This window comes from Eublepharis macularius, chromosome 6, assembly GCF_028583425.1.
Source record: "Eublepharis macularius isolate TG4126 chromosome 6, MPM_Emac_v1.0, whole genome shotgun sequence".
NCBI classification, from domain to species: Eukaryota; Metazoa; Chordata; class Lepidosauria; order Squamata; family Eublepharidae; genus Eublepharis; species Eublepharis macularius.
The window spans coordinates 60,376,191-60,401,156 of record NC_072795.1 but is presented as its reverse complement, the minus strand read 5'-3'; the positions used below and the strand labels follow the sequence as shown (position 1 = coordinate 60,401,156).

At 46.5% G+C, this 24,966-nt stretch overlaps 1 protein-coding gene across 2 annotated transcripts in view; it reads left to right on the top strand.

Moving 5' to 3' along the window:
• Positions 1–24,966, top strand: part of SP140L (SP140 nuclear body protein like) — a 68,630-nt gene that overhangs the window by 21,719 nt on the left and 21,945 nt on the right. For both annotated transcript variants that reach the window (XM_054983730.1, XM_054983729.1), the window contains 4 exons: positions 14,063–14,205; positions 17,066–17,113; positions 18,481–18,549; positions 20,249–20,288. In XM_054983730.1, coding sequence (XP_054839705.1) covers positions 14,063–14,205; positions 17,066–17,113; positions 18,481–18,549; positions 20,249–20,288 — 300 coding nt within the window. The remainder of the gene's footprint in view (positions 1–14,062; positions 14,206–17,065; positions 17,114–18,480; positions 18,550–20,248; positions 20,289–24,966) is intronic.

The window sequence follows — 24,966 nt, the reverse complement described above, 5'->3', positions numbered from 1 at the left end:
CCACTGGAGGTTGGTGGCAAGACGGTTATTATCATGAAGGAGTTACCCAGATCGGTGTTGCTTGACCGGAAAAAATATAAAGCTTTAGTCCAAATTTTGAAGGACTTGAAAATAAGGTACAGATGGGAACTGCCGGAAGGATTGTCATTCGAATTTGGAGGAGTGAAAAAGTGCATCAGATCTGAATTTGAAATGGAAAAGTTTTTGAGGGACAATGAAAAGGACTTACCAACAACAAGGCCATGAACATGGAGTGTAAAGTTTTATCGTGGAATGTAAATGGACTTAATTCACCCAATAAGAGAAAAAGTATTTTCCACTGGCTATTAAAACAGAAATGTGATATTGTTTGTTTACAAGAGACCCATATCAGAAAACAGGATGTAAAATATCTTAAATCGAGCAAATTGGGCAATGACTTTGTAGCGGCCTCAACAAAGAAAAAAAGGGGAGTGGTATTATATTTGAAAGAGGAGCTACAGCCAAAGTTAGTGATTAGAGATGTGGAAGCCAGATTTTTAGCAGTGGAATGTACATGGAATTTAAAGAAAGTGTTGGTGATTGGAATTTATGCACCGAATGGTGCAAAAGAGAGCTTCTTCGAGGACTTGAAGAAGCAATTAGATGAACTTTCTTATGACCAGATAATTCTTGCAGGAGACTTCAATGGAGTTACAAATTTGGAGCAGGATAAAAAATCAGCAACTGCACAAAAGAAAAGAGGACTATTACCAAAGACTTTTTTTGCGTTAATGCAGCAGGAAACGTTGGAAGATGTATGGAGAATACAGAATCCCAAAGGCAGACAATATACATTTTTCTCCGCAAGACACTCCACTTTATCACGAATCGACATGATCTGGGCCTCAAAGGACTTAGTGCTTTGGACTAAGGATGTGGAAATAATGCCCATGGTAGGCTCAGATCATAATCCAATTATGTGGAAGTTTGGAAAAAGAACTAAAAGGAAAGGATGGAGAATAAATGAGGACTTGTTACAAGAGGGAGAAAATATGGAGACGTTGAGAAGGGAAACTAAGTTCTTCATACAACACAACATTAACAGAGAAGTTCCAACCAACAAGGTATGGGATACCTATAAGGCAGTAATTAGAGGTATACTAATGGACTTAAATGGAAGAGCTAGGAAAAAAAGAGATGAGAAGAGACAGGAGATTATGGAGAAAATAAAAGCCAAAGAAACACAATTAAAGAAAAGACCAGGGAAAAAGAAAATATATCAGGATATTAAAATCCTTCAAGAGCAGCTGACGGCAATGAACAATAAAGAACTGGAATGGAATCTTAAGAGAATGAACCAAAAGTCGTTTGAAGATGCAAACAAACCTGGGAAATACCTGGCATGGCAATTGAAGAAGAGAAAGGAGAAGAAGACAATAAATAAAATTTGTGAGGATAATAAAGTACATCTGGAACAGACTGCTATTAGCAGAGCTTTTTACAAATTTTATGCTAAACTGTATAATAAAAAAGAAGTGAATAAAGACTCAATAGCGACATATTTGGGGAAAATGAAGCTTCCAGCAATTTCGGAAGATTGGAGAAATAAATTGAATAGTGAAGTAACAGAGGAGGAGATAAGAAAGGCAATTCAGTCAACAAATCTGGGAAAGGCGCCAGGACCTGATGGACTTACAGCTAAATTTTATAAGGTAATGGTCAATGAACTGGCACCATTCTTAAAAGAAGTGATCAATGGTGTTTTGCGTGATCAAAGAATTCCAGACACTTGGAGTGAAGCTAATATATCATTGATCCCCAAAGAAGGACAAGACTTGACTAATGTTAAAAATTACAGACCAATTTCCTTACTTAACAATGATTATAAGATCTTTGCGAAGATCCTGGCAGAAAGAGTAAAGGGATGGTTATCCGAAGTTATTGGAGAAGAACAAGCTGGTTTTTTACCGAATAGACAAATCAGAGACAATTTAAGGACAGTTATAAATGCTATTGAATACTATGACAGGCGCTGTGATAAGGAGGTTGGCTTTTTCTTTGTGGATGCTGAAAAAGCATTTGACAATTTGAACTGGGACTTTGTTTGCCACTATGGAACAGCTGCAAATGGGAGAAAGATTCATAAGAGCAGTGAAAGAAATCTACAGAGACCAAAGTGCAGCAATTGTAGTGAATGATGAGCTGACCAAAAAATTGACGATTGGCAAAGGCACAAGACAAGGTTGCCCGTTGTCTCCACTGTTGTTCATTTTAGTTTTGGAAATTTTGATGATACAGATTCGAGAAGATAAGGCGATCCGGGGAATAGAAATAAAAGATTTTTCCTATAAGGTCAGAGCATTTGCAGATGATATAATGTTAATTGTGGAAGATCCGATTGAGAATATGCCAAAGGTAATAGAAAAAATCAAACAATTTGGAGATTTGGCAGGTTTTTATGTAAATAAAAAGAAGTCTAAGATATTATGCAAAAATATGACTAAACAAAAACAACAGTTATTAACGGAAATAACAGACTGTGAAGTAACAAGTAAGGTGAAATACTTGGTAATCGAACTGACTGCAAAAAATATAGACCTATTCAATAATAACTATGAGAAATTGTGGATTCAAATAGAGAAAGATTTGATTAAATGGAATAGATTGAATTTGTCATGGTTAGGAAGAATTGCAGTAGTCAAGATGAATGTGTTGCCAAGAGTGATGTTTTTGTTACAGACAATACCAATCATTCGGGACTCTAAGCAATTTGAAAAATGGCAGAGGAAAATATCGGACTTTGTCTGGGCAGGCAGGAAGCCTCGGGTGAAAATGAAAGTATTACAGGACGCAAGAGAGAGAGGTGGAATGCAACTGCCCAATCTAAGACTTTATTATGATGCAATCTGCTTGGTGTGGTTGAAGGATTGGATGACTTTGAAAAATCGCAAAGTACTGGCCTTAGAAGGATACAAAAAAATATTTGGATGGCATGCATATCTGTGGTATGAAAAAGTAAAAGCAGTCTCTATGTTTTTGCACCATTATATCCGTAGAAGCCTCTTCACAATTTGGAAGAAGTATAGAAATTACTTACAGGAAGGAACTCCGTCTTGGGTGGTTCCTTATGAAGTAATAGACCCGAGAACTGTTGACAATGAACAAAAATGTCTAACATACAAGGAAATAACACGAACAGACCTTTCTAAATTAAGAATAAAGACGAAAGAAGAGTTGTCTTCAAATTATGATTGGTTTCAATATAGACAGATCAGAGATCTTTACAACTCGGACTGTGCAAAGGGAGGGATAAGAATGGAGAACTCGGAATTAGAGGAAGTAATTTTACAAGAAAACAAAAAGGAAATCTCTAAGGTCTACAAGGTGTTGCTAAAATGGTATACTGTAGATGAGACAGTTAAAGTGCAAATGGTGAAGTGGGCTATAAATTTCAATAAAGAAATAACAATGGAGGCGTGGGAATACTTGTGGAAAAATATGCTGAAGATTACGACATGCACCAATATTAAAGAGAATGTTTATAAAATGATTTATCGTTGGTATCTGACACCAAAGAAAATTGCACTAGGGAATTTGAATACGTCTAATAAATGCTGGAAATGTAAAAAGCATGAGGGATCTTTGTATCACATGTGGTGGACTTGTGAGGTGGCTAGGCAGTACTGGGGGGAAATAATAAGAGTAATAAGTGAGATTTTACAATTTCAAGTTAATAAGAACCCAGAACTCCTGCTACTGAACTTGGGAATGGAAGACATCCCAGCACAATACAGGAGATTGCTATTTTATATGACAGCAGTAGCCAGACTTTTGTACGCGCAAAAGTGGAAAGTACAAGAAGTGCCAACTATTGAGGACTGGATTTACAAATTGCTGTACATGGCGGAGATGGACAAAATGACAAGAAAATTGAGAGACCTTGATCCAGGGCAGTTTAACACGGATTGGGAGAAGCTGAAACAGTACTTGGTGAAAAAATGGGAGGTGGGAGAACTGTGGCAGTTTGAAAATTACTGAAACACAACAAAAGAAGAGAGAAGTGACTATACCGGGGGGGGGGGGGAGAGTTAACTGAAAATTTCTAAGCAATTATTTTATTCGACTACTATGCATAGTATTAAGTAATAGTGGTGTTATTATAAGATTTATAAGGACAGAAACTAATTAATCTCATTGCTGGCTGATAATGGTATAATGGTATAACAGAGAATCTATATAATTAAAATGAATGAATACAAGAAAGGAGGGGAAAACATACAGTAGCATACAGAATAGGAGTCAAATTGATTGACTTATGCCGAATGTGTATATATGGGTCAAAGTGACTGACTATCTATGATAGAGTTGCATAATGGAGATATTAGATAATTAAAATAGTATGAAAATAAGATATATAGAAGGAAGCAAAGAGTAATACATGGTGTAGAGGTTAAATTGATTTATATTGAAGGTATGAAATGTTAGTAATGTACTTAACGCTATGTATAACAAGGGACAAATTGTTTGTCCCATATAGATGAGACCAGAATGAGTAAGATAGAGTATAGGCTACTAAAATGATTATTGAAGAATATATGCCAGAAATGTACTATTTAGTTGTTAAGTTAAATGGGAAGGGAAACAGAGATAGCACTGTGATATAATAGATAAGCTTAGAAGAGAGTGAAAGTATATGTTTAATAGGTAAAATAAGTTTGGAACGAGTAGGGGAAAATAGACAAGGGGTTGGAAAACTGTTGGAAGTCATCAAAAGGGGGGGGAAGGGAGGGGATTAGAATTGGAATATTTAAAAGGAATTGATTGTAATGGACATAAAATATTTCTAATCCAATAAAAAAAAAATTTTTTTTAAAAAAAGAAAAGAAAGGACAAGCCCACGGGGATACAATGAAACAATGCTTCACAAAGTGAAGGGTAGGCGGGATTTGTATGCACCACCTCACTTCGTACTACAGTTATTAGATATTGTCTTGGAGAAGAATTATTTCCGCTTTGGAGACTCTTTTTATTTTCAAACCAAGGGCATCACCATGGGATGTCCCGCGGCACCCAGCATAGCAAATTTATTTATGCATAAGTGGGAAAATGAACACATTTTGAATACTTCCAACCCCTTTCGGGACAATATAGTTACTTATTTCCGTTTCATTGACGATCTTTACCTCATTTATAAGAACATGACACAAGTGGAGGACTTTTGCCATTGGGTGAATGGGAGGGATTCCAATGTGCAATTCACTTGGAATTATAGCCTTACAGAAATTAATTATTTGGATGTGATCACATACAGAGAGAATAACAAAATCAAGTGCAAGACCTTCCATAAGGAGACAGACAAGAACTCTTTTTTGGAGTTTAGCTCCTTTCATCCTAAACATCTGCGGGAGAATATACCATTCACTCAGCTCTTAAGAATAAAGCGTAACTCCTCCACCGCTTCAGATTTTGAACGGGATGGCAACATTTTGTGTAATAATTTCTCTAGGAGGAGTTATCCGGTGAGGGTTGTAAAAAGAGCATGGGAGAGAGCAAGGATCACTGATAGACGCTCTCTCTTTAATGTTAAGAGCCAGGACCAACCAAATAGAATTATATGGACCCTGGACTACACCCCATTGAGTAACAACATTAAAAGAATAGTTACACGTCACTGGAAATTAATTTCTGGTATAGAGGGGTGCGAACAGTTACCTTTGTGTAGTCTTCGAAGAACCAGAAATCTGAAAGACCATCTGGTTAGAGCAGATATTCGGAGCAAACAGATCTCCCTGCATCGCCCTGTAGGCAATTTTAAATGTGGCCATTGCCGAATATGTAGGAATTTATGGGAAGGTAAGGAATACATACTTAATGGAAATAAATGTGTTATTACCCACTTTGCTAATTGCAATACCAAAAATGTGATTTATGCATTGCAATGCCCCTGCCAGTTAGTATATGTAGGGTGCACCACCAGACCCCTGAAAGTTAGAGTCCTTGAACACATTTCAAGGATCCGGAATGATGTACAGGAAGCACCTTTGACAGGGCACTTTAAGGAACATAAACATTTGGATAATGCTTTCCAAGTAGCTGTGTTGGAAGTGGTGGACACATCTCAACAAACGTTCCTACTCCGTCGGGAATCCTTCTGGATTTTCAGACTGAACATGGTTAAACCAAAGGGGCTAAACAACAAATTATCCGTGAATTGTTATGTATAAGAAGTCCTATGGTGCCACCTCCTGGTATAACTCTGTACTGTCAGTAATTCTATGTATTTTTGAAAGCTGTCTCTGTTGTATTTTGCATTGGGGTGGAATATAGCTTTAACACACACGTCACCCGCAAATTGGATTCTCAATGGATGAGAGTATTTTTAGCTTTGCTGCTCATTAGTGGGGCGCGCCCTGGAATAGATGGCCGCCCAATCCAGTTGATATAATGTGAGAATCTCCAAGCATATGGAACGTAAGTAAAGCCATGCGTTATGTTGTAGCCTTTTAAGGGTAGTTAAGACACTGTAAACTGTAATGTTGTAATATTGTAGCAGAGGCAGTGCTCCCGTGGAAGAGGACACGAAATCTGTGGTTTCTAAGCCGGCCCCAGATCGGGCCTGAGGAGGATTTCTACATCCATCCCACCTCTGCGTTTGCTCTGTGCATGGAAAGGTCACAAGAAAGAAGGAAAGAGACCAATGCAAGGATCTGAATTTGTACTGACTTTATTACACCCGGACATGTTGCAATATTCATGAATGCACTTTTTGTATGATGGATTTATTCTTGTTCCTGAAAGAGTTGCACAAATATGTATGAATTATATAGCATTGGCACTTTAAAAATTTAACACTTTGTGAAGCATTGTTTCATTGTATCCCCGTGGGCTTGTCCTTTCTTACATATCAGTATATAAGATAGCAGATTATTTTTTTTTCTTGCGTAGTAGGAAGGAAGAATGTATCCATGTGATCAGCATGTGAATATCACTTGTATTTTGGAAGACTGTTTAAAAACTGTTTTTCCTATAAGGCAATGGTATTTTCAGTACATCACCTATCTGGTGGTTCCAGCACCAAGAGAGTTAAACAAGCATAGTGAGTTAGGAATTTCTGTTGTAAGCTGTGTCTTTTATGAGAACTCTTTTAAAGACTCCTTCCTCATCACTGGCTGTTGCTGTGGTTGCCTTTTTTATCCCTAAGTGGGGCATCTGCCTTCCTCTATGGAAGAGGCTGTCTGAAAAGTAGAAGTGGCCTAGCTTCTGCTTTGTCTCTGTTCATCTGTGGTGTGGATCTGTGGATCCATCATGAAAGAACCAGTCAGGGCTTTTTTTCTGGGAAAAGAGGTGGTGGAACTCAGTGGGTTGTCCTCAGAGAAAATGGTCACATGGCTGGTGGCCCCGCCCCCTGATCTCCAGACAGAGGGGAGTTTAGATTGCCCTCCACGCCGCTCAGCAGCGCAAAGGTCAATCTAAACTCCCCTCTGTCTGGAGATCAGGGGGCGGGGCCACCGGCCATGTGACCATTTTCAAGAGGTTCCGGAACTCCGTTCCCCCGCGTTCCCCCTGAAAAAAAGCCCTGGAACCAGTAAGTAAAAGCCATGATGTTGGATGTTTTTGGCAACGTTTACAGATATTTTATTTTGTTAGTTAGATCTTTTGTGTTTTGCTATTTTCTTTATTTATTCTAAGTTGCCTTGGACAGTTAATAGGGAGAGAAAAGATATAAATATTCTAAGTCATAATCGAACAATGTCATGCTGGGTTTCCAGGATGAACTTGCTTTCCCAAATATTACTTGCTGATATGATGTTTCCTAAGTAGAAATTGGGTAAGTCTTCTGTTGGCAGAATTTCTTTATCACTTCAAAATATATATGTGAGGCCCCGCCCCGCCGGCCGCGCCTTCCCCGCGTCCTGCCGTCCCGGGGTGACCACCAGGGGGAGGTTGAAGGTGCTCCCTCTGCCTCAGACTGGATAGGGGCAGTGGTTCAAGCACCAAGGTCTGCCTCCTATCCGGCGTTCCGGAATCCGCTCGCTCTCTCTCTGTGACCAACCTTCCAACCAGCCTTCTCCTCCTCGGCGTCACTGGGAGCTCCCCTCTTATAGTCCCTCCTGGCTCTGCCCCCTGGGTTTCCACCAACCCCCTCCCCCGGCTCATCTGCCCTGGTGGCTGACACCTGGTTACGCCCACCCGGTTGGTTCCCCCGCCCTTCCATCACCTCTTCCCCCCATGCCCCCTCCCTGGTGCCTGCTCCTTCCCTCCACCATCCCTCACCAATCCCTGGTGCCGCTTCAGACCGGGGAGCCCTCCCAGGAGCCATCCAGCCAACCCAGAGCGGGGATGGCTCGCTGGGCGTCCCTCCTTCCGCCTGCCCCACCCGGGCTTTCCCTCTCCCAGCGTTTGGCCGCGCTCGCCCCGGGGATGCCTCCCAGGGCGGCCGCGGTGGCGCTGGTGCTGCCCTCCTCCGCCTGCCGCTCCCGCTTCTCTGCTGCGCGGTCGTCGTCGCGTCGGGCAGCCGGCCCGGCCCCGGCCGCCCCGCCGCCGTGAGCCGCGGCCGCGGCTGCAGCCGGCCTCGCCGTGGCAGCGGCGGCGCCAGGCCTGACCCCTCCAGCGGCGGCGGCGGCAGACCCGGCGGCTCCGGCAGCGGCGGCGGTAGGCCCTGCTGCTCCGGCCGCAGTGGTGCTGGGCCCGGCCGCTCCAGCGATGGCCGCGGCGGCGGCGGCAGGCCTCGCGGCTCCCGCGGCGGCGACGGGCCAGGCGGGGGTGCGGCCGGGAAGCCGAGGGCCGACGCCCACTCCGGGCCCGGTGCTGCGGGCCCCCAGGTAGGTTGGGGGACTTGGCGGGGCTCGGGCGGCTGGTGGTGGGCTCCCGGGGGGTCTGTCGGGGTGGGGGGTCGGGTCCAGTTCGGGGGGGAGGGACCCACCCCAGACACGCCCCCCCTGGGGCCGGGAGCTTCCTGGTCCGTGGAGTGTTCCGGGATTCGCGACATGTAGTCCGCATTCACATGGAGCCGCCCCGGGCGGTGTCGGAGCTGGAAGCTGAAAGGGAGTAGAGAGAGGTACCATCTGAGAACCCGGGGGTTGTGGTCCTTCATGCGGGCCATCCATAGCAGGGGAGCGTGGTCCGTGATCAGGGTGAAGGGGTTGTTGGCAAGGTAAAACTGAAGTGCCCCCACTGCCCACTTCACCGCCAGGGCCTCTTTCTCCACGGTGGCGTACTTGATCTCCGCGGGTTGCAGCTTCCGGCTGATAAACAACACGGGGTGCTCCTGACCGTTGACTTCCTGAGAGAGGACCGCTCCCAGCCCTACGTCGGAGGCGTCCGTCTGGACGAGAAAAGGTTGTCCAAAGTCCGGGTTCCGCAGTACGGGGGCTCCCGACAGGGCCCGGCACAGGGCTTCAAAGGCACGGAGCCAGTCGGGGTCCCAGTGGATGGTAGCCGGTTGGTCCTTACGCAAGCAGTTGGAAAGCGGGCTGGCCTGAGTGGCGAAGTGGGGTATGAATTTGCTGTAGTAGCCCACCAGCCCTAAGAAGCGCCGCATCTGGCGCTTGGTTCGAGGGCGGGGGCTCTGCTCCAGCGTAGTGACCTTGTCGGGCACGGGGCGCAGGACCCCGCGGCCCACCTGGAAACCCAGGTATGTGAGCTCCTGGAATCCGATCCGGCTCTTGCGGGGGTTGACTCGCAGGCCTGCCCCGGCTAGGGCTGCTAGGACCGTACCCAGGTGCTGTAGATGCGATGTCCAGTCCGGGCTAAAGATGATGATGTCATCTATATAGGCTCGGGCGAATCCCTGGCAGTGGACCAGCACCTGGTCCACGAGGCGTTGAAAGGTGGCGGCGGCCCCATGCAGACCGAAGGGCATGACCTTGAATTGGAACAGGCCTTGGGAGGTCGCGAAGGCCGTTTTCTCCCGGTCCTCTGGTGCCATGGGTATTTGCCAATACCCCTTTGTGAGGTCCAGGGCTGACAGGTAGCGTGCCGTTCCAAGTTGGTCGATTAATACATCGGCCCGGGGCATGGGGTAGGCATCGAAGGTGGCGATGGCGTTGACCTGCCGGTAGTCCACGCAGAAGCGGATGGAGCCGTCTGGTTTCCCCACTAGCACGATGGGGCTCCGCCACGCACTACGAGAGGGCTCGATGACATCGAGGCGGAGCATGTCCTCCACTTCCTTGGCCATGACTTCCCACCACTTTAGAGGGAGTGGCCTCCAGGGGGTCCTTGCCACTTGCCCCGGGGGTGTAGGTATGTGGTGAGACAGCATAGTGGTCCGGCCCGGCCGGCAGGCGAAAAGGCCCGAGTTCTGTCGGATCACCGCCCTTGCCTGCGCCAGCTGGTCGTCCCGGAGGCCCGAGTCCAGGACGGGCTCCTCTTCGGCGTGTCCGCTCGGGGTCCATGGCAACTCGCCGGCGGGGAGCTCCAGGGGGTCGGGCGACAGGTTGCATTGGTGCGCCTCCGCCTCGTGCCAGGCTTTTAGGTCATTAACGTGCAGTCTCTTCCGGTGCCGGGGGCTCGGCCCACACTGGACCTCATACGACAGGGGTCCCCGCACTTTGGTGATGGGGTAGGGTCCTCGCCACGGGGTCCCTGGGCCCGGCCCATGACCCGATGTTGGACCAGGACCTTCGCCCCCACCTGGAATGTCCGGGCCTTGGCCCCCCCGGTCGTAGTAGGCCTTCTGGGCCTGCTGGGCTTCTCGTAGATGCTCCCCGGCGGCGGCCCGACATGTCTCCAGACGGGCTTGGAGGTCTTGGACATATTCAGGGGCGGGCCGTCCCTCGGGGGTGGTCCTCGGGGCCCACTGCTCCCCCACCAGTCCCAGTATCCCGTGGGGTCACCGCCCATACAGGAGCTCGAAGGGGGCATATCCCGTGGAGGCCTGGGGCGTCTCGCGGACCGCGAAGAGTAAGGGGTCTATGTACAAGTCCCACTGGCGGGGGCGGTCATGGGCCAACTTGCGGATCATTGCCTTCAAGGTCTGGTTGAACCTCTCCACCAGTCCATCGGTTTGGGGGTGATAGACACTGGTGAAGATTTGTCATACCTGCAGCATCCGGCACAGGTGTCTGGTGAGCTGGGCCGTAAACGGCTTCCCGCAGTCCGACAGCAACTCCCGGGGCAGCCCCACCTGGGCGAAGAACCGCAGCAGCACTCCTCCACATGGTTGTGGACACAGGCGATGACAGCTTGGCGGACCACTGGGAGGTCGGCGGGCAGGAGGTGGGAGCGGATCATTGACACGGAGCTCCCGCTGTCGAGGAGCGCCGTCAACTTCCTGCCCATCACCGAGACCAGGACAAGCATAGGGGGAGGCCGGGGGGCCCGACTTGTTGCGGGCAGGGCCGTGTCCCAGCCCAGGTCGCACTCCATAAGGGGGCATTCTCTCTTCCAGTGCCCCCGTTGCCCGCAGGTGAAGCACGGCCCTTTGTCTCCCAGCTCCCGGGCTGAGCCGCCAGGCTTAGGCACTGCGGGGGTCACGGGCGGCGGGAGGGCTAGTCGGGGCCCGGCCGAGTGCCCTCCAGTTGCTCGATCCAGCTGGGCAGGGGCGGGGTGCCGGGGCTCCGCCCGCGCCCGTCCCCCCTTCTCGCCTGTGCTGCGGCTCCCGTCGCCGCCCCCGAGGCGGGGCTCTGGTTTCCCCGGCTCCCGGGCCTCTACGGCCATCACGTTCTCCCACAGCGTGGTGGCTTCTTTCAGGGTGGCGGGCTTGTTATAGGCCACCCAGTTCCGGGCCCGAGCGGGAATCACCTGGAGCAGCTGTTCGAGCACCACCTGGTCAGCAATCCTCCGGCCCTCGTCCGAGGTGGGCTTCAGCCAGCGGTAGGCGGCATCCTGGAGATTGGCCACCAGGGTGCGGGGCCGGTCCGCCTTCTGGGAGGCGATGGACAGGAACTTCTGTCTATAAGTCTCCGGGGTGATCTCATAGCGATCCAATATCGCCTCCTTAAGCTTTGCGTAGTCCGCGCTCTCGGCTTTGGGAAGGGCCTTCAGGGCGGCTTGCGCCTCCCCCGTAAGGTAAGGCCCAATGATGAAGGCCCACTGGCCGGTGCCCATCCTGCCGCCTCAGCGGTACGCTCGAAGGCCTCCAGGAACGCATCCACATCATCCTCCGGGCCCAGTTTAGCAAGGTGGAATGGCGGCCGGGGGTTGGGCCCGGCGCCCCCGCCGGCCCCGGCCCCGGCGCCGGCCAATGCCTGTTGGAGGTTCTGGAAGAGATTCGCCTGGGCGTCCTGCTGCTGACACGCCAGAGCAGCTTGAGCGTCCAGTTGCTGCTGGGCCACCTCCTTCAGTAGTTGCCCCTGGTGCTCGGCCAGCCACTGGCCAAACTGCGCGAGATCCATCGTGGAGCTGGTGGTCTCGGCCGGAGTCTCCGCACTTGCTGCTTTCAGTACCGCTGGGCGCAGGAGAGGCCGGGGGCTGCTCCAGCCGGCTGGAGTGGGCAGGTGCGGGCGCGGGTGCCTCATGGGGCTGCCAGTGCCTGCATTCTCCACCAGTTTGTGAGGCCCCGCCGTCCCGGGGTGACCACCAGGGGGAGGTTGAAGGTGCTCCCTCTACCTCAGACTAGATAGGGGCAGTGGTTTAAGCACCAAGGCCTGCCTCCTATCCGGCGTTCTGGAATCCGCTCTCTCTCTCTCTGTGACCAACCTTCCAACCAGCCTTCTCCTCCTCGGCGTCACTGGGAGCTCCCCTCTTATAGTCCCTCCTGGCTCTGCCCCCTGGCTTTCCACCAACCACCTCCCCCGGCTCATCTGCCCTGGTGGCTGACACCTGGTTACGCCCACCCGGTTGGTTCCCCCGCCCTTCCATCACCTCTTCCCCCCATGCCCCCTCCCTCATGCCTGCTCCTTCCCTCCACCATCCATCACCAATCCCTGGTGCCGCTTCAGACCGGGGAGCCCTCCCAGGAGCCATCCAGCCAACCCAGAGCGGGGATGGCTCGCTGGGCGTCCCTCCTTCCGCCTTCCCTCTCCCAGCGTTTGGCCGCGCTCGCCCCGGGGATGCCTCCCAGGGCGGCCGCGGCGGCGCTGGTGCTGCCCTCCTCCGCCCGCCGCTCCCGCTTCTCTGCTGTGCGGTCGTCGTCGCATCGGGCAGCCGGCCCGGCCCCGGCCGCCCCGCCGCCGCGAGCCGCGGCCACGGCCGCGGCTGGCCTCGCCGCGGCAGCGGCGGCGCCAGGCCCGACCCCTCCGCCGGCGGCGGCAGCGGCAGACCCGGCGGCTTCGGCGGCGGCGGCGGTAGGCCCTGCTGCTCCGGCCGCGGCGGTGCTGGGCCCGGCCGCTCCGGCGATGGCCGCGGCGGCGGCGGCAGGCCTCGCGGCTCTCGCAGCGGCGACGGGCCAGGCGGGGGTGCGGCCGGGAAGCCGAGGGGCGACGCCCACTCCGGGCCCGGTGCTGCGGGCCCCCAGGTAGGTTGGGGGACTTGGCGGGGCTCGGGCGGCTGGTGGTGGGCTCCCGGGGGGTCCGTCGGGGTGGGGGGTCGGGTCCAGTCCGGGGGGGGAGGGGCCCACCCCGGACAATATATTATACTTTTTATTCAGAATAACCAAAATTACACAAAACAACACAAAATAGTGTGCAGGCTTTCAAACATCAGCAATTTTCATTAGGCTGGATGGGGTGTGTGTGTTGTTTTCAGATCTCATCAGGCCTCTAGTCTGCATCCTGTGTAGAATGCCAGGCAGACTTGAATAGGTTAAGTAGTGCTGGGTGTGGAGTTGACACAAAGTAACATATTTAATCTTCTGGAAGAAGAAGGAGAAAATTGAGGCTTCCAATTGAAAACATAAAACCATCAGTAGCCATCTGAGAAATCTAAACATACCTAGTATTCTATACTGGATGCAGACAATAGACTTTAAGACCACAGCCTAAAACATCTCTCCCACTCTCACACCCTATTTTAATATCTAACCTGATGAAGCTTTTTGGTTGAACATGGAAACTGACACATTGTTTTATGGTGTTTTGGTCTCAATAAGAAGCATTATATGGCCTTTGGTTCTGGATTTTTCCAGAATGGCTACCAGCAACTTCTGTCTTTTCTCCCTTCGGTGAACTTTGCTGAGTAGTACATAAGACATATGCTGCCACTTTTTTGCTTTTAATAGGAGTTTCGCAGAAATGTATCAGGGATGATGGTGGAAACTGGTACACGCCAATAGAGTTTGAACGTAAAGGAGGGCGTGGAAGTCAGAAAAACTGGAGAAAAAGCATTCACTGTAATAGATTTCAGTTAAAGACATTAATAGAGGTATGTAGTTCATTTGTACTACCTGAACTATTAATGACTTATTTTCTCTTTCTGATCCCAAAGAAACCAGCCTGTTTGGATGACCAGAAATGTGTTTTATTCTTAACATCTCCAATGCCCTGTCCTGTCCCCCTGAAAAAACGAAAGCTGCTAAATCTATCAGTCTATTTTTGTGCATGCTAATACTGATATAAGCATTGATTTTTAAATAAATAGATCAAACATGCAACCACTTGTCTTCAGGGCAGGAGGGGGAGAGAGGCAGTGGTTTGATGGTGATGGGGTGGGAGTGGGCAGGGCAAAGAAATCAAAATTGGCTTCCAGAAGCAGGCTGGGGTAAAAGTGGTCTCAAAAGAATTGATGGGGATGGGGGGTTGGGAAACAAAATAACAAGCAAAAACTAAAGGGCACAGAAATGTGAGCAGAAACCAGGCAATAAACTGAAGAAGTATGTGGACAGAACTGACAAAAAAATTCCATGCAAATAGTCAAGGAGGGGAAACCAGTGCTAAGAGAGTAGCAGCCTTAATAAGGAGGGGGGCAGAGCCTGTAGAAAACTATTTATTTAACCTGCATGGCTGTTTCATGCCCTTAGAAGTTCCCTACCCCAAGCAATGCAGACATCATAATAATAACAACAACATTCAATTTGTATACTGCTCTTCAGGATAACTTAACACCCACTTAAAGTGGTTTACAAAGTATGTTATCATTATCCTCACGATAATCACTCTGTGAGGTGGGTGGGACTGAGAGCGCTCTTGTGACTAACCCAAGGTCACCCAGCTGGCTTCAAGTGAGGAGTGAGGAATCAAACCCAGCTCTCCAGAATAGAGTCCTACCGCTCTTAACCACTACACTGAACTGGCTCTCATACAGGGCTCATTTCGAGGGGGAACGCACAGGAACGCAGTTCCAGCAGTTCCTCAAAGAGGTCACATGTCAGGTGGCCCTGCCCACCTGACTCTTGGCCATTTTGGGCCCGTTTTGTCCTGGATCACTCTCCTGTTCAGCAGCAGCCCGATCCTGACCATTTTGGGCCCCTTTTCAACCACTTTATGCCCCCTTTTGCCATTTTGGGCCCAATTTCGGCCTTGAATGGCCAGGATTGGGTCCAAAACGGCCAGGATAGGTGATGTCAGAGGGTGTGGCATATGCAAATCAGTCACGCTAATGACACATTTCCAGTGATGTCAAGGGCCATGGCATATGCTAATGAGTTATGCTAATGAGTTCCTCCATGTCTTTTTCTACGAAATGACCCCTGTTCTCATACATATGTGACAGCAGCCCAACACAGACCTACCTAACACCATCTATCGTTTCACAAGTAAAAAAACAAGTACTCAAGCAGATAAGCCCAGCCATAGCTTACATGCTAAGTTACACACATTATTAAGAAATGAAGTACGTAGGACACTTTCTGGGAAACACTGTTCATTTGGGAATGCATGGCAAAGGACTCAACATTCCCGCAAAGCAGAAAATGCAGGGGGTAAGCCAACACTCCCATGTGTACTTAACTCCTCTCTGATTTAGATAGCTGTGTACACTTTCATGCTTCATTCATTCTCATACACCATATTCATTCTCTTTCTTTTACCCACCCCCTTCATTCAATCATTTTCTTTCACTGATTCACACATACACGGACATTCTACTTGGCTTAAACTGCCTTTGAAGCAGACTCTCCTCTAGGAGCCCAGTGTCATGTATTAGTTAGAATGTTGGACAAAGATTGAGGGAAATCTAAGTTCAATTCTCCACTCTGCCATTAAGCTTGCTGTGGAACCATGAGACAGTCACTCTTTTTCAACCTAACTTACTACATAAGGTTGTTCTGAGGATAAAATGGAGGAAAGTCATGCCTGCCCCAAGCTCCTTATAGGAAGGGCACAATAAAACATGTGGTGGTAGAAAGTGCCCACAAGTCATAACTGTGTTGTGACCCGTGCTGGGGTTTTCAAGGCAAGACACTAACAGAGGTGGTTTACCATTGCCTGGCTCTGCAACTCTGGTCTTTTTTGGAGGTCTCTCATCCAATTACTGATCCTAATAAACTTCTGAGATCTAACAAGATTAGAGTTTCCTGGGCTATTCAGATCAGGATAAAATATACCAAATAAACAAATAGGTTTACTAGCCAGGCTGCCAGCCTGCATTCTGGGCTCAAAGTGGCCAGAAGGGTATGTGAGAATAATCCTAGGAGGCAAATGAATGGATTCACCTAGGGTGGGGTGAGCTGCCTAGTACACATGTGTACTGCATATGCACAAATTGTACTGCTTAGCACAAATACAAAAATATATACATAATGTAAGCTTGACAGAGAAACAACCTCCCTCAGTCTCCTCCGTTAAAAATGGAAAAGCTTGTTCAGTGAAAATGTGGGTGGGTGGTTTTATTATTTATTTAATTATTTATGTTATCGTCTGCCTTTCTCACTGAGACTCAAGGTAGATTACTCAGTGTAAGACAATACAGTCAACAACTGGCACATTGCAGTTCTCCAACATATAAAACAATTTCATTGATTATTGGCTGTATGAATAACCTCATGTTCTGCCTAAATGATCCTATAGAATCCACTGCAAAAAAAATAATGAAAAAGTCATCATACAGAGCAGCCCTAATGGTGTGCAAAATCAGATAAGTTCCTCAACTGTGAGCCAACTGAAGTCAGGCTGTATATTCTATTCAAATATGTTAATATTAAAAAGTTTCAAGCATATATGACAATAAAGGGTATATTTGTGGTAATGGTTTGAACAAGTATCTATGGGAAGTGCTAGAAGCAGTTGAGTTACTTCTCCAATTCTGTACAGTATTTTGTGATTCTGTCATTTTGTGTTTATTTCAGAAAGGATATCTTCTGAACCCACCACGATCATCCCCCATGAAAAATAAGGTAATGATTCCTTAACTTTTATCAGATTGATATGCTATTCACAAACCACCTAATTTATCCTGAGAGCCTGTTAACATATTTTATTTATAATTTTATGTTTTAAAGAAAGAAAGCTTTTGACATGATCTGATTGTGCATTAGTATGAAGAAAATCTCAAGGAAAGTACTAATCCTATCCCATCAGTTTCTATCCTTAGCACATGTCCAAGAGAGTTTCCTCTCCCAAACATAACAAATCCAGATTTTTGACTTGTGTCCTCACTTGAGCCAACATTGTGTAGTGGTTAGAGTGCCACACTAGGATCTGGGAGGCCCAGATTTGACTCTCCACTCAGCCAAGGAATCTTGCTGAGTTACCTTGACCCAGTCACATACTCTCAGCCTAACCTACCTCACAGAGCTGTTGTACGAGTGGACAGAAAATTTTCCCATTTCTTTAATAGTAGTCATATAACGGTAGCTTCTGGCTGTGTTGTAGCTTTGAAAAGAGAACCTGCTCTAGGGGGTGTCATCCATATATCATTAGATATTGAACTATGGTTGCTCTATAGCACTCATTTGTGAGTGCATTATCCTGTGTAGATTCTATTAGATCCCCCAATGAAGCTTATTTAAAACACGTAGGGATTATTAATTTAATAAATACTCGCTGTCTTTTATTGCATCATTGGCTTTTTGCCTACTTTTTTCTTGGTGACTGGTAGCTTCCCCCCACCCCCATGTAGACAAGCCAGTCCAGTTGCAAATGATTGCTGTAGCACAATGGGAGCACAATATCCAACAATGTGTGGATGCAGCCTATGGCCATTTTCACATCTTTAAAATAGCAGGATACTCATGGAAGGCTGCCGGTTTTCTTGCATGGTTTTTGACACCATCCGTGATGGTAGTGCTTTCGTGGCTGCCTGCATCCGATTTGTAAACAGGTGGCATCAAAAATCGAGGAAGCCGGCAGCCTTCCATAAGTACTGCTATTTTAAAGACATGTGAAAACAGCCTAGGTGTCTGTATACAAAGTTATACTCTGTAGAACATACCACTAGAGCAGCACTGCCACTGCTGCATGAGATAAGTGAGGGGCAAAAGGTGTTCCACCCTTCCACATACAGAAATGGAAGTGTCAGTGCTGAATGACAAGGTTATGGTTCACTAGGCGAAGCAAAGCTATATGCAGCCATTTATACCTCTGAGGAAGTGGCTTGATTCTTCAACAGTGCAAATGGTGGCAATACAAGTGGCTGTGAGGGTCTGACTCACAAACACATGGAGTTTTCTTGGATCACTATCAAAGTATTTGAAATGATACTGGTGTTGTGATGTGTAAAATCTTCATTTTGAAAACCGGCTTTCTCCATTTTGAAAACCAGATTTCAAGACTATGTCTACGGAAAAAGAAAGTTACAGAATTTTCACAGCTTTGGAGTCAAGCAGGACTTGTAAGTGATGGTGGAACTGTGCATCTGCATGATTCTTGCATGAAAATTGCTTGCGAGGGCAGTCATTTAATAGATTTTGCAGCCCTACATGGAGCAGCAAATGGGCAGAATTCCCTCCCCCGTGCTGTTTTCTCTTAGGAAAATGGCTTGAGGGAAGGCTGGAGCACTCCTTCTCCTTGGGGGCCATTCTGACCTTGTTTGACCAGCGCATGCCTGAGCAGAAACATATCATCTAGCGAGACCCTGGAGGTCGCAGATGTGGTTTGAGTCACATATTAGATGCTTAGCTTCCCCCAAAAATAGCTGCGCTGAGACTGGAATTTTCTGACTGAAAGTGCAGGGTATAGGTCTATAATAAATACAGCATGAGGTTTTCTCTCATCAGTGGCTTGGGTTTGTCTCTTAAGTAAACTTGGGATTTCCTCACTCTGCAAATTGTGATGGCAGGAGAATGCAGAAAGTCAAGATCAAATCTGAACACACAGATACTCTCCCCAGAGCTCAGACCTTCTCTCTAGCTAGTACTTTCTGGGAATGGTGTGTTATCCTACTGCATTTTTAGCTATTGGTAGGACTTGCTCACCATAATCCAAGTGCTTTTTCTTGCTTTTCTTCACCCTGGATTTCTTCCTAGTCTTCAGCATCCTTACACATAATTATCTGGATATATGTGATATGTGCTAGTATTACTATATCACTTTCCTTCCTGCTGGCCCAAGTGTGCCAGAAAGATGCTTATAAGTCCTCAATGGTGAAAGGTGTCTCTCAGGATGAGTTTATGAGAGGTACTAGATGTGGGACTCCATTACCAAGGCACGCAGCTCTGAGTCTGCTTAGTGTCTGGATGGGAGATTTTCTGGGACCTTTATGTATGCCTCCTTGAGTTTGTTCCACGGGGAAGAGATGAAATGAAATTAGTAAAATCTTCTTCCTTCCTTTTATTTCTGCATCTGGCTGGTTTCATATCAGTCCCGTGCAACCCCCCCCAAGACAGATGTTTGTAGAACATGTAAAGGGAGCATTTTGGAAGTGTAGTTCAGTTGTCTTAGGAACCTATTTTGACACAAATGGCTTTCAAAAAACAGAGTCTCTGAAGAATGTGGAATATGGGAATACGTGATTTAGAAAGTTATTTTGCATATCTTGTGTTTCTGTAGAACATGTTACTGTCATCAGGATTAGATCTTCAGGTAGGCTCTTTGTGGCAGAATGCTCAAGGGTGTGATCAGGTTAGATTGGAGCAAAAGGAGTGGGGGCAGGGGGCCAAAGTTGAAGCTAAAGAATGAGCTAAATATTATGGTTGAAAGACATGATGGGTCAGGTATTACAAGATCTTTCAGAAAACGGGTCAGATAAAGAAGACACTGTGAACTGATAATGAAAGAATGACGTGCACCAGAAATCAGCAAGATGAGGTGATATTCTTGGCAGCTGACAGGGTTGTCTTTTTATTTGTCCAGTGCAAGAGCCTTGGGTTGACCTAGGAAATACTATAAGAAGGGAGCCAGCAAAAGCCAATCAGAGAAGAGGTGAAGTTGGCACTGGCTGTGACAGGCCACGCACATCTGGTTTCAGTTCATTGTTCCACTAAACTGGCTTCTGTAGACTTGGGGTTTCTATGGACTGCAGAACTACTTTTGTTGAATAACACTTGTTTTGTGGAAAATAGTTATCACCTTTGTCTCTTTTTATTTGTCAGGTGGGAAATGCTTCAGAGTTAACCCAGTTCCAGTTACCAGGTCAGTATCAGTTTTAGATGAAGGGTTTTGCCACCTTCCCTCTTATAAATAGGAAATTTGGGTTATATATGGGTGTGTGTGTTATGTGCTGTCAAGTCGCTTCCAATATATGGTGACCCTATGAATGAAAGACGTCCAGAATGTCTTATCATTAACAGACTTGCTCAGATCCTGCAAACTGAAGGATGTGGCTTCTTTGATTGAGTCAAGCCATCTCATTTTAGGTCTTCCTCTTTTCCTACTGCCTTCCACTTTGTCATGTTCAGAAAACTTTCCTGCATGCTATAACCAAAGAGACTCCATTTTAATTCTTTCAGTATTATGAGTGCTTTCTTCACAGGTGCTGAGATGTTCCCAAGCAGCGTTCTCACAGAGGAGGATTGTTTTGGCTACCGCTTTTCCAGCCTTGAAGGACTTTCACTTTCTCGGCTTCAAAGGGATTGTTATGAGAACTATGGGGGGAGGTTGGGCCGGCTGGGATCGGTTACTTTGTACCTTATGCTTTGCCTGTCATTGGTAACAATTCACGTGTACCATCCTGAATATTGTATTCAGGCTCGTGGACTATAATGAATTCTTTCTTCAGTAAACTTTTGAAAACAACGGGCTTTTGTCTGATTGCAGAAGGTAGTCTGGAGTAAGGACATTATCTAGCCACAGTTCTGACATTTTGTTACCAATCACAATTTTCCAATGCCTAGGCCGGATCAGACGGATTCCAAAGCTGTCCCAGTCAGGGACCCTTTGTTTGACCCGTATGCCTCCCCCGGCTCTCAAGGATTGGAACCCCAAGGACCCGTACCAAGAGGTAACGGCTCCTCTGTTACTATGATCTACACTCTCGCTCTCAGCAGTGCGGATACCCGGCCTAGAGCTGCAGCCGAACCACTGTTTTCCGTACCCACCCTGACGCAATGGGGCGCGAGACCAAGGGAGGCAAGAGAACGAAGGGCTAGTACAATGTTCACGCAACCACCGATGGACGGCCGACGAAGTTTAGAGGCGATTCCTGAGCATGCCAGCAGCCAACCGTGGCTCTACTGGAACAGGACAACCGAGCAAATGGAGTGGGAGACGTCCCGCCACGGTGTCCTAAGCTGGGATTACTCAGAAGTTACCCCATGGTCGGGGCAACCGGATGTAAGTGAGCACCATTGGATGCAACTTCAAAGCAGAACTGTTGCGATTGACGCTGGTATTTCGGCGGTCACTGGTTTAGCGAAAGGGATTTTAGCTGGAAGATCCCAAGAGGAACAAGGCATGGGAGAAATAAAGCCTTGGCCCCGGACAGCTGCGACGGAACCACATGCCGAATATGTGCCAACTTCGCAGGCTACTGAGGAACTACCCGATACGTATGCTGAGCTCGGGGAAGGAAATCCAGATAGAGTACAAGTGTTGGAGACCAGACTGGCAAGCATGGAAGAAAGCCTAGCCCACGCTGTCCACCTGCTGTCTGTACTAGTAGTGGGGGACGGTGGGCGAGAACCACCAGTTGGTCTGCCCGACATCAGTCAAAGTTTGTCCACGTTACAAAGCTATATTCCACAGCCTGGGGGCCCAATCCAACCGTGGCCCCAGCAACCAGATGAACCCGGAGATCCCGAACTTGATACCGGAGAAGGACCCTGTCCAGAAGGACCAGGTCCAGAAGGGCCGGTCGAACCTTATCCCACGGAACCAAATGACAAGCGAAACGATGGAGACAGAGAAATACCGGTACGCCCTGATGGTAGGCTCAGATCACAATCCAATTATGTGGAAATTTGGAAAAAGGAGAAAAAGGAAAGCCTGGAGAATAAATGAGGACTTGCTACAGGAAAGTGAAAATATGGAAATATTGAGAAGAGAGACAAAGTTTTTTATACAATATAACGTGAATAAAGAAGTACCAACCAGTAAAGTTTGGGACGCGTACAAGGCGGTTGTAAGGGGCATACTAATGGACTTAAATGGCAGAGCAAGGAAAAAGAAAGAGGAGAAAAGACAAGAGATTGAGGAGAAAATAAAGGCCAAAGAAATACAGTTAAAAAAGAGACCAGGGAAAAAGAAAATACATCAGGAAATTAAAATTCTTCAAGAACAGTTAACAGCAATGAGTAATAAAGAATTGGAGTGGAACCTTAAAAGACTGAATCAAAAAGCTTTTGAGGGTGCTAATAAACCTGGGAAATATTTGGCATGGCAATTGAAGAAGAAAAGGGAAAAGAAAATAATAAATAAAATCTGTGAAGAAAATAAAACGTACCTGGAGCAGATTACCATTAGTAGAGCCTTTTATAAATTTTATGCTAAGCTGTATAATAAAAAAGAAGTAACCAAAGAATCAATAGCATCATATTTGGAGAAAACCAAACTTCCAGAGATCTCGGAAGCTTGGAGAAATAAGTTGAATAGTGAAGTAACTGATGAGGAAATAAGTAAGGCAATACAATCTGCAAATCTAGGAAAGGCGCCAGGGCCAGATGGACTTACGGCTAAATTTTATAAGACAATGGCCAACGAACTGGCACCATTCCTAAAAGAGGTGATGAACGGAGTTTTTAGGGATCAAAGAATTCCAGACACTTGGAGCGAAGCGAATATATCATTGATCCCAAAAGAGGGCCAAGATTTGACTAACGTGAAAAATTACAGACCTATATCACTACTTAACAATGATTATAAAATTTTTACGAAGATATTGGCGGAGAGACTGAAGGGGTGGCTCTCGGAAGTCATAGAGGAGGAACAAGCAGGCTTTTTGCCAGACAGACAAATAAGAGACAATTTAAGGACAGTGATCAATGCTATTGAATATTATGATAAGCGTTGTGACAAAGAGGTTGGTTTCTTCTTTGTAGACGCTGAAAAAGCGTTTGACAATTTAAACTGGGATTTTTTGTTTGCCACTATGGAAAAGCTACAATTGGGAGAAAGATTCATCAGAGCAATTAAAGAAATTTATAGAGACCAGACTGCAGCAATTGTAGTGAATGATGAACTGACCAAGAAATTGACGATTAGTAAAGGAACAAGACAAGGTTGCCCGTTATCTCCATTGTTGTTCATTTTAGTATTGGAGATTCTGATGATACAAATACGACAAGACGAGGAAATACGAGGAATAAAAATAAAGGACTATTCATACAAGGTTAGAGCATTTGCAGATGACATAATGTTAATTGTAGAAGATCCATTGGAGAACATGCCAAAAGTGATAGACAAGATCAAGGAGTTTGGTGACTTGGCAGGTTTCTTCATTAACAAAAAGAAGTCAAAGATATTATGTAAAAACATGACTAAGCAGAAACAACAATTGTTAATGGAAACAACGGACTGTGAAGTAACTAGTAAGGTGAAATATTTGGGAGTTGAGCTGACTGCAAAAAATATAGATTTGTTCAAGAATAATTATGAAAAATTATGGACTCAGATAGAGAGAGACTTGATCAAATGGAATAGACTGAATTTGTCATGGTTGGGCAGGATTGCAGCAGTTAAGATGAATGTGTTACCAAGAGTAATGTTTTTGCTACAGACAATACCAATCATCAGAGACTCTAAACAATTTGAAAAATGGCAGAGGAAAATATCAGATTTTGTTTGGGCAGGCAAGAAGCCTCGAGTGAAAGTAAAAGTTCTACAAGATGCAAAGGAAAGAGGCGGAATGCAACTGCCCAACCTGAGACTTTACCATGATGCAATCTGCCTAGTTTGGTTAAAAGAGTGGATGACATTAAAGAATAAGAAACTATTAGCCCTAGAGGGATATAAAAAAATTTTTGGATGGCACGCATACCTATGGCATGACAAAGTAAAGGTCAACTCGATGTTCCTGCATCATTTTGTAAGGAGAAGTTTATATACAATCTGGAAGAAGTACAGAATTTACCTACAAGAAGGAACCCCTTTGTGGGTGGTTCCATACGAGGTGATAGATCCGAGAGCTGTTGATAATGAACAACAATGTTTAACGTACAAAGAAATAACTAAAACTGAAGTGTCTAAACTTAGAATAAAGACGCAAGAGGAACTATCACCGAACTACGATTGGTTCCAGTATAGACAGATCAGAGATTTGTATAACTCGGACTCTGTAAAGGGAGGTATACGAACAGAGAATTCGGAACTAGAGCAGACCCTTTTTAAAGAGGACAAGAAAAGAATATCCAAGGTATACCAAGTACTGTTGAAATGGTATACCGAGGATGAGACAGTTAAAACACAAATGGTGAAATGGGCTATAAATTTTAATAAAGAAATAACAATGGAGGCATGGGAATACTTGTGGAAAACTACAATGAAGACAACGACATGTATTAATATTAAAGAGAACATTTTCAAAATGATCTATCGTTGGTACATGACACCAAAGAAGATTGCGCTAGGAAACTTGAACACTTCTAATAAATGCTGGAAATGTAGAAAGCATGAGGGCTCCCTCTATCATATGTGGTGGTCGTGTGAGGTAGCTAGGCAGTTCTGGGGGGAAATAATAAGAGAAATGAGTGAAATTTTACAGTTTCAAATAAATAAGAACCCAGAACTCCTGCTGCTAAACTTGGGAATGGAGGGAATCCCAGCCCACCATAGGACGTTGATATTTTATATGACTGCAGCAGCTAGACTTTTGTATGCGCAGAAATGGAAAGTACAAGAAGTGCCAACTATTGAAGATTGGATCTACAAATTGCTG